We start from the raw sequence: 16,778 nt of genomic DNA on the forward strand, positions 1-16,778 counted from the left end.
ACCTCAAGCTGCAGGTGAGTTTGGGCGAGGGCGCACGGCGAGGAAGTGCAGGCGAGCAAAATGAAACAGATAACGAACGAAGGAAATGCGAAATGGTTAAGTGTTGAAGCGGTTGGTTTATAGTGTGAGGCGGTCCCGGGTGGGGGCGCCCAGCCAACTGGCCGACGTGTTAAGTAGTTAAAACATGGGCTGAACGAAGCGTCGGTTAGGCGAGCCGATGCAACCTTTCATGGCAACGATGGGTATAAGTAAGGTGGCGTTGGAGAGCCATCAATCATCCAACGAACAAGGTATAGGCATCCAAGCGTGGAGAGCAGAAGTGCGAAGTTTGGAGATCTGAAAAAGGTGTGGTGCAGGCGAACGAGGGTCGAAGCACCTACATCGAAATAAGAAGTGCGAGCCAAGGTGCAGTTGAACGAGTCAGGGCACAAGTGGACGCACATGGGCAGGTTGCTAAACAAGTCAAGGGCGCAGCAGGGCGTTCATGCGAGAGGTTGTTTGAGGGCGTGGCAGGGCGTTCATGCGAGAGGTTGTTTGAGGGCGCGGCAGGGCGTTTGGGCGAACGACGAGTCGAGCGAAGGAGCAGCAGGGCGTCCGGCTGAATGGACGGTTGGAACGCTGGGCGAGGGTGTAGTAGGGTGTCCAAGTGAACGACGAGTGAGGGTACGGTAGGGCATCTGAGCAAATGTCGGGCGAAGACGTGGTAGAGCATTCGTTCGAGGGAGTTCATTCAAGAAATTGTTCGAAGGCGCGGCAGGGCGTCTGGCTGAACGAAAAGTCAAACGAAACGTGCGACGGGCGTTCGAGTGAATGACACATTCAAGCAGAAACATGCGACAGTGAACGGTGAACGGTGAATGAAGGGTGAGTTGGTGAAACAAGCCCAGGTCGAAGGGCGAGTTGGTGAAATGCGCCCGGGTCGAACGAAACGAAGAAGCGTGCGATGGTTGAAGGCGTTGGGAAACAGGTGAGCCGTGCACAAGGCAAACAAGTTGAACGACAGTTCAGGAAACTTTTCCCAGGGTCGGGTAAGGCTACACGACAGGTGCAGAAAGTGAATTTGTGTAAGTGTAAAAGTGAAATTTGGGGTTTCCCTTGGATGTAAACTTGTATGTAATTCTGAATATTAACATTATTGATACGGGAAAACTCATATTGCAGGGAGTTGCCCCTCCCATGATAATATATTGTGCACTTGAATGGTAATGATGTTAATATGATAAATGTTATATGAATGTTTCCGCTGTGTTTAAAGATGAATATGATTAGCTGTTGAAAAATAAACTAAGTATCGAAAGTAGGCATAGTCCACGATCGTTAGTATTGTTAAAAAGAAAAGGGTTGGTGGTGCCACACCTCCTATAGTGTGGTTGGAAGAGTACCGCCAGTGTAGGGGTGTGACACATAATGTCTCATCCTTAAACTAAATCCCTTTTTTTCTTTGTTTTGTGTGTTAATTTCTTATTATTTTATACTAACTCCCTTTCTTTCTTTCTTTTATGTTTTAAAGTAAAAATACACAAAATGTTGCCGACCAAAAAAGCACAAAAATTTATATAAAAATATAATTCGCCGGTTATAAAATTTCCTACCCTAAACACAATTCAAATATCACCCTAACCTAAACACAATCCATCTTTGCTAATTTCCTCGTTTTGATTTATTTAGTTCGCTAGTTTTGATTTAATTTTCATTGCTACTAGATTTCGATATTTTTATTGGTTAATTTTTTTGTTAAATGACGAAAAAATATAGGTTGAGTTGTTGAGATATGGTAATAAATGCACATGTTATAACCCAAACAATAGTTAGACTCTTTCGAAATCCAATATCTCAAAACCCATCACAGTGACCGACTTGGGTTGCTACCGATTGCGGAATGGTGGAATTAAATATAAGTTGGTAGATCTCATTAATTACATCGAAGAGTTGGAACCTGCCAGAGCGTGAGAGGACAACTGTGAGAGAATATGGGTAAATAGGTGACTAAATATAAAGACGTTTCTGAAAAAAATTAAATAGTGAAAAAAACGTTCTAGAACTTTCAAAACACATCATGTGAAACGGCCATGTAAAATTATTAAACGTATTTTACGGTCAAAATGCCTTATGACGGGCATTTTTCCCATCAAATAAGTCAGTTACCTTTCGCGCGGTACGAAGAAGTCCATAGTCACGCCGTAAGGCGTTCCCTCTGAGACAAACTCCCTAAAATTCCACCGTGTACAATCCTGGGCCATTGATTCTGTGTTAGACGATTGGGGTGTTTTACACCGTTAGTTTAATATGCCATATCTCAAAATTTCACCGTATTTCTCGAACCTTCCAGAAAACATATGAAGAAAACCATGCTCCGCTGGAGTTTGGTCTCACTTCTTTCAAAATCTCACCATATTTCTCAAACCTTCCAAAAAAACATACGAAGAAAACCATGCTCCGTTAGGGTTTGTTCTTGCTTCTTTCTGTGGTCTTCTTGTAAGTTGTGGTGCTCTTCCATTGCTCGCCAAGATTACAGGTAAATATTTTTTATCTAAAAACATTCCTGGAAAACTTCAGAGGATTTCTTCAGTTCGCTGCTAGAAATTTTGCAACTGGTTATTTTTTTTTAACATCTGATAACCCTATCTTTCTATGTTATCTATGCAGCTATTGTGGTCTAGTTCCTGTTGGCTTCTACAGGTATTTACATCAAATCTCTTACCAGTTTTTGTTGCATTAGGTTCCTAGACAAGGGTCATTTTTCAGTTTCTAACTTTTACCTTCCATTTTGTTGTCCATTGGTTCGTGATACCTTGGGTTCTTACAGGACGATCCTCCATGGTTAGCCAATATTAAAGGTAATTTGTTTTTCTAAAAGCTCCGTTGGGGTTTGGTCTGGCTTCTTTCAAAATCTCATCGTATTTCTCGAACCTTCCAAAAAACATACGAAGAAAACCATGCTCCGCTAGGGTTTGTTCTTACTTATTTCTATGGGCTTCTTGTAATTTGTGGTGCTCTTCCATTGCTTGCCAAGATTACAGGTAAATATTTTTTATCTAAAAACATTCCTGGAAAACTTCAGAGGATTTCTTCTATTTGCTGCTAGGAATTTTGCAACTGGTTTTTTTTTTAATCTGATAACCCTATCTTTCTATGTTATCTATGCATCTATTGCGGTCTAGTTCCTGTTGGCTTCTACAGGTATTTACTTGCATTAGGTTCCTAGACAAGGGTCATTTTTCAGTTTCTAACTTTTACCTTCCATTCTGCTATCCACCAGTTCGTGATACCTTGGGTTATTACAGAACGATCCTCCATGGTTCGCCAATATTAAAGGTAATTTGTTTTTCTAAAATATTTCCTTGAAATCTACAGATGACTACATAGAATCCTCACCATCCTCTGAACGCTCAAGGCATGTCTAAGGGATCCAAAAGGTGAACTTATAATGCCATGGAAATTTCTGTAAATTGCATGATGCAGAGCAGGATCACATGGAGTGGGAGCATGGTGGTTCATTTCGTCCAGGTGATCGAGCATGGGATGGGAGTTCTGGAGCTATGGGTGCAGAGCCTAACCGGGTGGTCCCCATCATAAATTGCAGTATGTCGTCGATACTCTGCAAAACGAAGCGAATTGGCATAGTGCAGGAATCCTCAACCCTTCGACCAGTACAAGGTGCATGCTAGGGCAATTTGACCCTCCAATATTCTAACCCTAGTGGCTTCCACTGAATGTTAAGAGGACGTGACCGACTCTACTTATGTGCTGGAGTGAAGCACATAGAGAGGAACCATCGTTTGAAGAACCAGTGAGAGGACATTGTGGTTCAATCGCTCTAGTAATCGAGGACATGTGATGGGATTTCTGAAAAGGAGTTCATCAGATTCCATTTCTGTGAACATCCTTGGTTCATTAATGGTATATATAACGATTACCTCTATTCATTGTATGTATATATTATTATATAATAATTAAGTACATGTTTTCTTATCTCTATTATCCCTATTTAGGAAAATATATGTTCTTCAATTTTGTATATCGGTGATACTTGTTTCATTCAAACTGAGTGTAGCAGAGAATAATGCCAATACAAAGCAAGACATAAAGTGTGGTGGGTTATTGAGTTGGGCTTAGCTCAGCAGAGTAGAATGTTGCTACAGGGAAGAGCATCTTGGGTAGTGGGTTGATTTAGCATTGCACCTGGTTGATTTGTCCTTTCTCATTTTTCATTTCTGCTTTTTCTTTCTTTTGTGGATGCTAAATAGCAATGTCCAGCGTTATTTCCCTCTTCTTGCTTGTAGTCTTTTCGTGGGTTTTGGGTTTTATTTTTTTGGGTTTTTGTTTTTTTACTGTTTAGATATTGGTATTTTTTGTTTTTAACAGTTTTGTTTTGGGTTTTTTCTTCTCTCTGGGAGATGAGACGATATGTTGGCTTGGCTACACCCTATAGCTGTGGTTCATGTACTTCCCACATGTTGTGCAACAGTTAAAAGAGGTATGCACTCTTTCTTTGGAGTTTATTTTTGGGTGTGTGCAGGTGTCGAAAGATTGCAGAGGAGCTCCAGTGAAGACTTCGGACTATGTTGCTAACATTCAACTTTGGAAGATAATCATTGCATGTATTTCGCATATACTTTATATTTAGATATGCTTTATACTTGACTCTACTTTAGTTGCTAAAGAATTTATGTTGTAAAGATTACAATAGCTAAATGAAATAAATCGAGTAAAACCATCTATTCCACTAGCTAGCTACATCATTCTTAACCAAATCCTAAGTGGCTTTCCCTCACTATTTACCAAATTCTAAATCGACTTTCACCTTTACATGATTATTTATCTCAAAAAGTTAAGGCTTCATTTTTATTTTTCATGAAAATGTGCAGGGAAACGGTGAGCATGTTCCCTTGGCGGATTGATAGTTGGCCGTCTTCAAGCTCATACTGTTGCTTAGCTACCATGGTATTGATCCAGTAAGTCTATTGATATTCAGCACCAACCTACTTCGATTCTGTTACTTACCTAATTCTGGAGGCAAGGACCCAGATAAGTTAGCAAATGGAATATGTAAAGCCTCCATCTTTGACAAGTTACTGAGCTGCCACAGATTCCCGCTTGCGTAAGAATTGTGCCCGGTCATCATATCCCTGAGCTCTGCTGGGATTGAACCAGTGATCTCATTGAAGGAGGAGCACAATTGCGAAAGATAATACTGCAAATTCATTTCAACGACATTGCGTGTCCTATGAAATTAGACAAAAATGGAGACTTGATGGGATCTACTTTTGAGATTATCAATGTAGCTAGTACACACATCCACAACAGTGGTTACTGGTCAAACCGAACCAGCTTATCGGTCACCCCTCCAGAAATTACAGCCACCATCAGTGACTATCAATATCATATAAAGCCAAAATTGTCTGATATTATATGGCCCGGTGAAAGTGAAACTACGGCGCGGGATTGGGCCCATGGAAAGGAACTTGCTATTGGTTTGCCTAGAAAGACAGGCTACTAAGAATTTGTAAAAGTGAATGGTAGCAACCCGATGAAAGGATTTTGTGTTGATGCTTTTATTGTTGTAGTGAAATTGCTGCCCTATTTTTGGTACACATTTAAACCTTGTGGAACAGGGAATTCTGCACCCAATCACGATGTTTTTAACGTGTAAAATGCAATGGGTTACCACACTGCCATATTGTTTCATCCAGGTTTTCTTTCTCTACGATGTTCTTGAAGCATGATGACTAATATTTCTGCTCTTTTTTTATCCTCAGGGGTTTTAGCTGCCCTCTCAAAACATTGGTTTTCTTTACATTTGATGGTATTGATGCGCTTAAAATGCATGATTCTGATGAAGACTTTGAGAGAATGATGAAGCTTCACTACGTAGGCAGTAAATGAAAGGTATTTGTGGAAATAAATTTAGGTGTCCATGTTGTTGCAAGTGTCCTAAATAAGTTGTGTTAAGAAGTTTGTGAAAAATAAATAAATATGATACAAATATTCATAGTGTTTCATACTTTGGAAAATGAGAGTAATTTGGATTTTATGTTTCTGTTTCTTTCATAAGATTAAATTCTGGTGCTAAATGGTTCTTGTCAGGGAGCTTTCTGTACATATATTTTTGCAACTCTGTTTTTATTTTTCCATCATTTCATATATAAGAGAACTTCAACATGTGTTTTATTTATTGTTTTTTAGAACAAAATGGATTTAAAGAAATTATATAGTTTTTCAAAAATGAATAGGGAAGATGTTCTCTATGCATAGCTGGAAAGCGTCTTCTTGGATACAGGGTCAAATGCAGTTATGCATGGTCTCATTTAGCCATGCCAGCCTTGCTAAAAGTTCTTTGCCCATACTCCCATCTGGATTAAATGAATCTGTGCAGAGTAACGAGGCACATTACGGGCATGAAGTTGATTACGTCCATGACCACTTTCGAGATGGCAGCGGGGCAGACTACGGTCACAATGAGGCAGATCACAATTATGAGCCTTCAGCCTTGTCCTCTGAAACCGAAGGCCAAGAGGATGCAGATAGATTTGATGGTTTATTTTCTCCATCGCAAGAGTATACCGAGGTGCCACGCTCATTTGATATCAGCTTCTCATGGCCAGAAGAAATCAATGTTGGAACTGAAGGATTTGATATAATATATGGTAAAGAAAAAAAAGTTGCTGCAGAATACCAACAGGTGATGGAAGTCTTAGTTGATGCAGAGAATACCCAAGTTCTTGAATCTGTCATTCTAGACAGTGTACATGATATAGAAAACTTACCAGTAGATGCAGAAAAAAATGTTAATAGTTCTGAGGATAGTATTCCTGAATTGGTATCAATTATGGACTTTGGTGCAGATGTATCTCATGAATCTGAGTCTCATTTTGGTAATATTGGTTCACATGACTTTGTTTTCTCCTCATCTGAAACAGAAACTAACAGTGAAATACAGAGTTTTAAGAGCCTTTTCGTTCAAGATCCAGAGGAACTGAGCACATCATCAGGTGGAGGTGATTACTATATTCCTACAATGGCCAGTCAGTCCAAGACACTAAATTTTGAGAGCCAAAATGAATTTGAATTCAGACACAATGAATCTGTCATGTCTCTAGTGGAAAAGAGTAGTAGGGAGGGGGGATCAGACATATCAGTTGTTCATGATCTCGGAGATTCTAGTACTCCAGCAAAATCACTGAAATATATCTTGCTTTTTGGAACTATAGGTGCATCTATTTTTGCAGTTGTGATGCTTGCTACATATTTGGTCAGTGTGTATAGAAAGAGTGCCAAATGTACAAGTCCTAAGAAAGCCCAAGAACATGATCAGAACACTGTAGCAGAGAAAAATGGTCCTACAGAAGATGGTCATTAAATACCGAGAAGGGAGATACTATATCCCCAGAGAAATCACTTTTCTTCAATGCAGATGACTGTGCCCTGCGAAAATAACTTCGAGCCGAGGGATTCCTATGTGCCGAAGGTGGAGCTTCTTAATGAGTAATTTCCATCAAAGGTGGTAAACACTTCAGAAAGAAAACTCAATACCTGGCTTTTATCAAGTACCCAAGAAAATTCATTTCACACCCCAGAGAGGAAGGTTAGGAGAAGCAACACATACTCAGAAACAGAGCAAGGAAGTATGGCTACTCAAGAGATGTCTATGGATGATTCTCCATCTTATGGGAGCTTCACAACTCTGATGAAAGAGGTATTCTACTTTTAATCCCAACATCAAACTTGTTAAGCTTTTCCTTTGTTTTTTCTACCTTTGTGTTTTGGTTTTGAAATAATATTCCAACCTTTGCAAGGCATTTTCTTGCTTATCAATTGCCATTGAATATCAAGTAAAAGTGGAATTTGGTTTCTTCATTTCGAGGTTGGTAAAATAGTTGTCTAGGAGCAGGGGAATTTGGTTTCTTCCATCCTACAAATCTTCCATATATATCTTGTCAGAGTTTTTCAGTGTTGTGCGAGCCATTTGATGTACATATGTTGTTCATGTGCTTATTTCAGTCTCAATTCTCTTTTCATTGCACCTTGTTTCCTTTGCATTTCAAGTAAAAATGGAATTTGGTTTCTTCATTACAAGGTTGGTAAAATAGTTCTCTAGGAGCCGGGGATGCTCTTCTTCCATTCTACCAATCTTTCTTATATATCTTATCAGATTTTTTCTGTGTTGTGTGAGCAATTTTATGTAAAGATGTTGTTCATGTTCTTATTTCAGTGTCAAATCTCTTTTCACTGCACCTTGTTTCCATTTTATTTCTAGGATATCTATTCTTCCCTTGAAAATTTTCTTCTAGGTAGTCCTCAATTCATTCCATAAATATGTAAAAACAAACCAGCATGTAGGAAATATTTGAATGAGTTATAGATAGTGATCCAATTTCATACTTGTCTGATTGTGTATCTCCAAAATTTGGTTTCAGAGATACCTTTTTATGAGTTGTTTGTCTACAATGCAGGGTTCAAGTGAAGAGCAGATGAAAGTGACACCTGTAAGAAGATCAAACCGACTTCGTAACCAAAAGAAGTCTCCATTATCAGCTGTACGAACGATCTCTAAATGAAGATCCTGCATCATGTTCTTCCTTAGAGCTACCTGATTTGAGCACAGGGAAAAGCACGAACGACATAAAGAATTTTTTCTCCAAATGACTTTTGCCTTTACATGATTATTTCTCTCAAAAAGTTAAGGCTTCATTTTTATTTTTCATGAAAACGTGCAGGGAAATGGTGAGCATGTTCCCTTGGCGGATTGATAGTTGGCCGTCTTCAAGCTCATACTGTTGCTTAGCTACCATGGTATTGATCCAGTAAGTCTGTTGATGTTCAGCACCAACCTACTTCGATTCTGTTACTTACCTAATTCTGGAGGCAAGGACCCAGATAAGTTAGCAAATGGAATATGTAAAGCCTCCATCTTTGACAAGTTACTGAGCTGCCACAGATGGGTAAGAATTGTGTCCAGTTATCATATCCCTGAGCTCTGATGGGATTGAACCAGTGATCTCATTGAAGGAGGAGCACAATTGCGAAAGATAATACTGCAAATTCATTTCAACGACATTGCGTGTCCTATGAAATTAGACAAAAATGGAGACTTGATGGGATCTACTTTTGAGATTATCAACGTAGTTAGTACACACATCCACAATAGTGGTTACTGGTCAAACAGAACCAGCTTATCGGTCACCCCTCTAGAAATTACAGCCACCATCAGTGACTATCAATATCATATAAAGCCAAAATTGTCTGATATTGTATGGCCTGGTGAAAGTGAAACTACGGTGCGGGATTGGGCCTGTGGAAAGGAACTTGCTATTGGTTTGCCTAGAAAGACAGGCTACTAAGAATTTGTAAAAGTGAATGGTAGCAACCCGATAAAAGGATTTTGTGTTGATGCGTTTATTGTTGTAGTGAAATTGCTGCCCTATTTTTGGTACACATTTAAACCTTGTGGAAAAGGGAATTCTGCACCCAATCACGATGTTTTTAACGTGTGAAATGCAATGGGTTACCACACTGCCATATTGTTTCATGCAGGTTCTCTTTCTCTACGATGTTCTTGAAGCATGGTGACTAATATTTCTGCTCTTTTTTTATCCTCAGGGATTTTAGCTTCCCTCTCACAACATTGGTTTTCTTTGCATTTGATGGTATTGATGCGCTTAAAATGCATGATTCTGATGAAGACTTTGAGAGAATGATGAAGCTTCACTACGTAGGCAGTAAATGAGAGGTATTTGTGGAAATAAATTTAGGTGCCCATGTTGTTGCAAGTGTCCTAAATAAGTTGTGTTAAGAAGTTTGTGAAAAAAAATTAAATATGATACAAATATTCCCCGGATGTGGGTGACACAGGTGTCATAAATGACATACAGGCCAACTGTTAAATGTGGGTACCGCCTGCTGCAGAGAAGCGGGGCTCCCCGGAACCTTACCTCATGTAAAACTGAACGACAACATTACGATGGATATGTCAATATCTGGGCATTTATGGTGTGCTCTGTTCGAAGCATGGCAAGGAATGTTATATTCAAGGCATCCCGGCTCATCCCTCTCATGGTTAGTATTCAATCCTCTTGCTCTGAGTTCTGGCTTTCGAAGGTTTCGGGTGGGAAGAAGATCTCCATTTACAGAGGCGAGCTCTGCAGGATTCAAGCTCGTTTCAGGGGTAAGCGGTTTTCACCTCCTTCTCAGACCCTCTCAGTTTGTAGTTCCTGTTCTTTGGCTCAATCCTTCCGACTCTCAATTGCCTTCTCTACTTGTTCTGTTGATTCTATGGCCCTCCCTACGCTCCTCATTATGGTCCGCCAAAGCGGCAGGAATCGACCCAAAGGGCGTCATGGTAATGGCTCTTGACCTACAGCTAGCAGTTCTGAGAACCCTGAACAATATCCCGTTAATATACCTCCCTCTCAGGCGAATGTGCATTCTCCTAGCGCTGCTCATAGGCCAATCCCGAATAGTGCTTTCCAAACCACCCATTTTAAATTCCAAAGCGATCTCAATAGGCCTCTGATTTCTGCCCATATCACCATCATCCTCTCGGAAGAAGAAAACTAGATCCATCCTCTGGCTTGCATAGCTCCGGAGCCCTCTTAGAGCAGCGAGCAAAATTTGACAGTGGGAAGCCAGGAGAAAGATTAGGTTGATCAACCAGGTCAAACTGACAGTCCAAGAATCATTCCGCCTCATACAGATATTCTCCCTGCTGAAGGGGATGGAATTCTGAATGATACTAATCACCCCATGTTAATCCCAGAGGATGATAAGGCCGACAATGACGATCTGTGTTTGGGTAGCGCATGTCTAGCAGAAGAGAAGACTCCTGGCGGGGATATGGAAGCTTAAGGCCACCTGGGTCTGTTTTGTCTCATTTTTGTTTTTTGGGTTTCAAGTAGATGAACGCATCCAGGTTTCTTTGAATATAGTTATGATTCATTTCCATCATCTTGACCCTTTTGGTCATTTCCAGGGCAGTGGCAACGTTTCTACAGTCAGACTCGCTATGGATATTAGCTCTCTTGTACTCATGCACAGTCTTCTGATCTACTGGTCCTTCTCTGAAATGTATTTCTGTCATGTAGTTTTTTGTAGCATATATGCCTAGAATCCTTCCATTCTGGGGCAAACTTGTTGTGTAGAGAGCCCTCATGAATTCTTTTCTGAGGCCTCGAATACTTGTAAAAATATTTTTACTTTAAGTTAATAGATCTTAGTCTTTGCAGAGAAAAAAAAAATATGATACAAATATTCATAGTGTTTCATACTTTGGAAAATGAGAGTAATTTGGATTTTATGTTTTTGTTTGTTTCATAAGATTAAATTCTGGTGCTAAATGGTTCTTGTTAGGGAGCTTTCTGTACATATATTTTTGCAACTCTGTTTTTGTTTTTCCATCATTTCATATATAAGAGAACTTCAACATGTGTTTTATTTATTGTGTTTTTAGAACAAAATGGATTTAAAGAAATTATATAGTTTTTCAAAAATGAATAGGGAAGATGTTCTCTATGCATAGCTGGAAAGCGTCTTCTTGGATACAGGGTTAGAACAAATGAAAATATAAGGCCAGTGCATTTTTAGGTTACATCAAGGTTGGAGTTGATCACATTAATTTATAATACTTGTTTATAGTTTTCCCGAAAATCTAAATGAGCAAGTTGGTTATAAAATTTATTTTATAGTAAAAAGATGGTGGCTTGAAATTATGCTCGACAATAAACAATAATTAAAAAAAAAACATTGTTATATTAAACATTTTCATAGATTATATTTTTTTATCATTCCCTAAAATATAAAACAGTTATTCTTTAATTATTTCTTAAAATATAAAACAATAATATATAAAAAAGAATGGTGGTCAAAAATTGTGTTAATGTTTTTTAATCTTTGTTATATGAAACTTTTCCATAGATTATAATATTGTTTGATCATTCATTATAATATGAAAGAAAAATATGTGATTTTTCATAATATTACATATTCATAAATTTTGTGAGATGAATAAAAAAACCAATTGATCTATTATTTAAATTATGATATTAAACTGTGGCTCTTTACTGGTTTAAAAAATTAAATCCTAAATTTATTAATATAATTTTTTATTTGTATATTTTAATGTTTAATTTTTAAGAAACTAATTTATTTGTATTTTATTTAAATTAATATTAAATTTAAGTTTATTAATACTTATAATTACATTAATAATATTAATTCCTTGAGCCTCAAAAACAAACTCGATGAAACCAATTTTGCTACATTCGTCCTTCACATATGGGATATGAAAACCTTCATCTTAGATCTCTCGGATTTATAGCAAAATTGGCAATGTGAAAATATAAGGCTGGTGCATTTTTAGGTTACACAAAATGCTTTTAAGGTTGGAGTTGATCACATTAATTTGTAATACTAGTTGGTTATAAATTTTACTTTATAGTAAAAGGGTGGTGGCTTGAAATTATGCTAGACAATAATTAAAAAAAAATAATCATTGTTTTTTTTCAGAAGAAAAAAAAGCGGAATTCTATTATATTGGTATATCTGAATTACATAACAGAAAGTCTAGAGTTGATTCAACAACTAAGAATGTAGAAATAACCTTCATAGTGCAGTAATAAAACTAAATCCATGGAGACTGTACTCATGGGAATTCTGGAAATAAGGTAGTACGAAAGTAGGGCAATACTTACATAACAGAAAGAGCTTGAGCGATAGAGTAAATAAAAAAACCGGGGAATGGTACATACCAGAGCCAGATGTATGGAAGAGAGACTTATGTACCCGGAAGATCGAAATCCTGAATATGGTACCTTAGTTCCCCCACTGCAATTGTCATTTCCCATTTACCAACTTGTGATTGAAGTCCTTTCTTTGATAGTTCATTTGCCTATGTATGTTGGGGCCTGTTCACATGTTTTATTGCAAAATCCTTTCTTGATAACCATAGGGATTCTATTCTGTTCATCCATCCAGACAGATAGTGATTTTCTATGGAAAGCTTGGCATTAACATGATGTATAATGATTTTGGAATCGCCATAGATCTGCAAGGACTCAATATTTAAGAAGATACTGATTTGAAGAAGCCCTGTTAGTGCCATAGCTTCCGCCTTGTTGTTTGATCCTTCACCCCCATTCCAATATATGGCAATATGTTGATCCTCCTTTGTGACAATGTAGACTCCACAAGTACATATTCCATTTTGAGCAGCCCCATTAAAATAAGCTCTAGGAATGTCCGTCGGACAAGGAGAATAAGAATGTTCCTTAGTCTTAGCTTTCTTCTGCTTTGAGCTGTAAGGAGAAATAGAGTGGTACTGAGAGATGATGTTTTCAAAGACAGATTTATAACTATCCTTGTTGTTTTGAAATAGAGACTTGTTCCTCCATTTCCAGATAGACCATAAAGCAATTAAAGGAACAAGCCGCCAGCTCTCTTTCTGATTACTCCACCAGATAAGTGCATCTTTTATAGAAGGATGTGATATATTTGTGAAACCAAAGTAAGTGGCCAGGTCCCTCCATAGCTCCTGGGAGTGAACACATTTTAGGAAAATGTGAAGATTGTTTTCTCCCTCCGCTTTGCAGATTAAGCAAATAGTCGGACCATGCCAATTCCTCTTTTGTAGGTTGTCCCATGTTAGATTTTCATTATGAAAAACTAGCCAAGCAAATATGATAATCTTATATGGAGTGCCAGATTTCCAAAAGGAAATGGGGAAAATGATTGCAGGAAGAGAAATATGAGTTTTTAGAAGTGTTAAATAAATATCTTTCACATAGACATTCAGCTTACCCTTGGCCCCCTTCCAGATAAGATAATCTTCCGATTCAGATTTACATATACCCCTATTCCGCATTGACCAGATTAGCTGATTCCACTGTTGAGCAAGAAGACCATTTAGGCCTAGTGCAGAGGCATTTTTCCATATGGGAAAGGGACCTTGCCACATATCAATGACCTGCCCCTAGAAGAAGATACCATTACAATGGAGAAACTAAAGTAGTTGTTGATATAGATTATATTTTTTTTATCATTCCTTAAAATATAAATCAACTATTCTTTAATTATTTCTTAAAATATAAAACAATAATATATAAAAAGATGGTGGTCAAAAATTGTGTTAATGTTTTTTAGTCTTTGTTATATGAAATGTTTTCATAGATTATAATATTGTTTGATGATCCATTATAATGTGAAAGAAAAATATGTGATTTCTCATAATATTACATATTCATAAATTTTGTGAGATGAATAAAAAAACCAATTGATCTATTATTTAAATTATGATATTAAATTATGGCTCTTTACTGGTTTAAAAAATTAAATCCTAAATTTATTAATATAATTTTTTATTTATTTAAATTAATTTTAAATTTAATTTTATTAATACTTATAATTATATTAATAATATTAATAATGATATTAATATAAATATCAAAATTTGATAATTAATAACAAAGGCCCAAGAAATATATTTTTTTAATATTTTAATATTTAATTTCTAGAAACTAATTTATTTGTATTTAATTTAAATTAATATTATATTTAAATTTATTAATACTTATAATTACATTAATAATAATATGAATGTAAATATCAAAATTTGATAATTAATAACAAAGGCCAAAGAATTTTTTTTTGTGGTGAATTATAATGGGAATGTGGTTGTTCGACCTCATGGTTATGAAACTCTTAGTTTTAAAGAAATCAATGTGATGAAGCTCATCAAGAAGGTTGTTGGTTCCAAATACTCTCTTGACAACAAAAAATAAATAACCATGGCCACCCGATGGAGTAGCATAAGCATAATTGAGAGCACAGACTTTCAAAAGCTGATAAAGCTTGCATTTGGAATAATAATTAATCTAATAATTCTTGGAAGTCTTCTACACCTACTTCCAATATGTTGAATGAGACTCTACCCTAAAATTGAGCTATACTTAGTTAATTTAGTTATATTTCCACTCATTTCTCCATTGTGAGATGTCAGCTATACTTATTTAATTTAGTTATATTTCCACTCATTTCTCCATTGTGAGATGTCAGCTATACTTATTTAATTTAGTTATATTTCCACTCATTTCTCCATTCCAGTACTATGCCCCTTCCTTCGACTGCCCCTTCCTTCCACTACTTCAAATCTTCTTCTAGGGCTAGTTTGGCTATTCAGACAGCCTCTAGCTGCTCAGAAGATTGATCTGTAATTTTCCTACTCCTCTGTAATTTTCCTACTCTTCTCCAGATCCTTCGACTACTTCAAATCTTCTTCTAGGGCTACTTTGGCTATTCAGACAACCTCTAGCTACTCAGAAGATTGATCTGTAATTTTCCTACTCTTCTGTAATTTTCCTACTCTTCTCGAGATCTGAATTCACCGCATTTAACATCTGCAAGGCTTCCTATTCCTTGATATTAACATGCTCCACCTAGGCAAGGACCTTTTCTATTCTTTTACTTGCATGTTCTTTGGCCTCTTATTCTTTCTTGTATAGCAAATCATACCCTTCTTTTGTAATTGACACAAAATTGTCATCTGATTTCTTAGATGAAGCTCATTTTCTTTGTCCAGAAGAGGATCTTTGACAATAGAAATTTTCATATTAGCACTTTGTGCATCTTCTTTTGCTGCAACGATCTCAGTTTTAACTTCTTCAAGGGAATCTAATAATTTAGTTGCATTTTCTTTGGCTATGTTAACCTCAACTTCGGTGCATTAGACAACTTCAACTCAATATCCTTGACATTGGTCAATTCTTTCTTCAACAAGTGAACCTCTTCATTAGCCTTACTTGCCATTGCAAATGCTTATTTGGCTTTAGATTCCCATTTTGCAGCAATAGCTTCCTCTTCATCCTCAACCATTCAACGTGATGCATATGCCGAATCGAGAGCCTCTTTCAGAAAACATATCTCTGCAGACAATTCCTATGCTTTTTTGGCATTGGCCTTTGAAGCATTCACTGTGTCCATGCCCTGTTTAGCTGTCATGTCCTTACAATCCATCGCAATGGAGATGTTTTTCTCGACCCATTGAAGCTCTTGATGTGCAGATTGCAAGGAAACCGCATCAAAAGCATGTTGTCTCTACACAGCTTCAAGTTCAGACTGTCGGCCTTGATCCCTCTTCTGAGCAGCCTCCTTGATCCCTCTTCTGAGCAGCCTCAATTGTGTCCTACTCAAGCTCATCGGTCGACAACTTCTCACTCTTACATTTCTTTAGTGCTCTCTTCTGAACCACACGAGACTCACTCAATCTCACATTGGCTTCATCTAATGCCCTCTTATAAAGAAGTTGATCAGAACTATTGCTTGGTTGAAGTTTATGAGATTCATATGCAATATTAATTCAATAATTAATAAAAAAATATAGTCTTACACACCCTAAATCAACTTCAGTTTATAAACATTAGAATTTCATTTTTGCTACATCTCTCCATCTTATTTATATGGTTTCTCAATTTATGCCACATCTCTCCATCTTATTTAGATGGTTTCTTAATTTATGCCACACCTCTCCATCTTATTTAGATTGTTTCTCGATTTATGTCTTACGACGTTTCCTTTGCAACATTTGGTGCAAATGCTAGTCATAAATCATTTGCGTGGAATAAATATATTACAAAGGCTTCGCATCGAATAATTGATTGTCCACACACTTTTACAACAGAGTCATTAACCATTCCACTGGTGCACGGTCACGGTCAATAATGACGTGGAGAGACCAAAGAAAATTGAATAGTCATTAACCAGTCACGCAGTACAAAGACTTAAAAAGGAAT

At 37.2% G+C, this 16,778-nt stretch overlaps 1 protein-coding gene across 8 annotated transcripts; it reads left to right on the plus strand.

The window, feature by feature from the left end:
* The first annotated feature begins 2,220 nt into the window (after positions 1–2,220).
* On the plus strand, positions 2,221–8,752 carry LOC149173333 (uncharacterized). Of its 8 annotated transcripts, none has more exons than XM_089424559.1 (5): positions 2,221–2,515; positions 2,647–2,679; positions 2,807–3,020; positions 3,260–7,696; positions 8,454–8,752. In XM_089424559.1, the coding sequence occupies exon 4, from the start codon at positions 6,239–6,241 to the stop codon at positions 7,358–7,360; it is 1,122 nt and encodes a 373-aa protein (XP_089280685.1). In that variant the 5' UTR covers positions 2,221–2,515; positions 2,647–2,679; positions 2,807–3,020; positions 3,260–6,238; the 3' UTR covers positions 7,361–7,696; positions 8,454–8,752. The 8 variants fall into 8 exon arrangements, with proteins under 8 accessions (XP_089280685.1, XP_089280687.1, XP_089280682.1 ...); XM_089424561.1 differs by having other exon boundaries at positions 2,807–2,837; XM_089424556.1 differs by having other exon boundaries at positions 2,647–3,020.
* The last annotated feature ends 8,026 nt before the right edge of the window (positions 8,753–16,778 follow it).

This window comes from Pinus tabuliformis, chromosome 4_2, assembly GCF_031772625.1.
Source record: "Pinus tabuliformis cultivar Carrire ecotype Pingquan chromosome 4_2, CPIR1, whole genome shotgun sequence".
Taxonomy (NCBI): domain Eukaryota; kingdom Viridiplantae; phylum Streptophyta; class Pinopsida; order Pinales; family Pinaceae; genus Pinus; species Pinus tabuliformis.

What these genes read in the sequence shown, in the direction of transcription:
- LOC149173333 (XM_089424556.1), top strand. Translation starts at nt 6,239, where the DNA reads ATGTTCTCTATGCATAGCTGGAAAGCGTCTTCTTGGATACAGGGTCAA.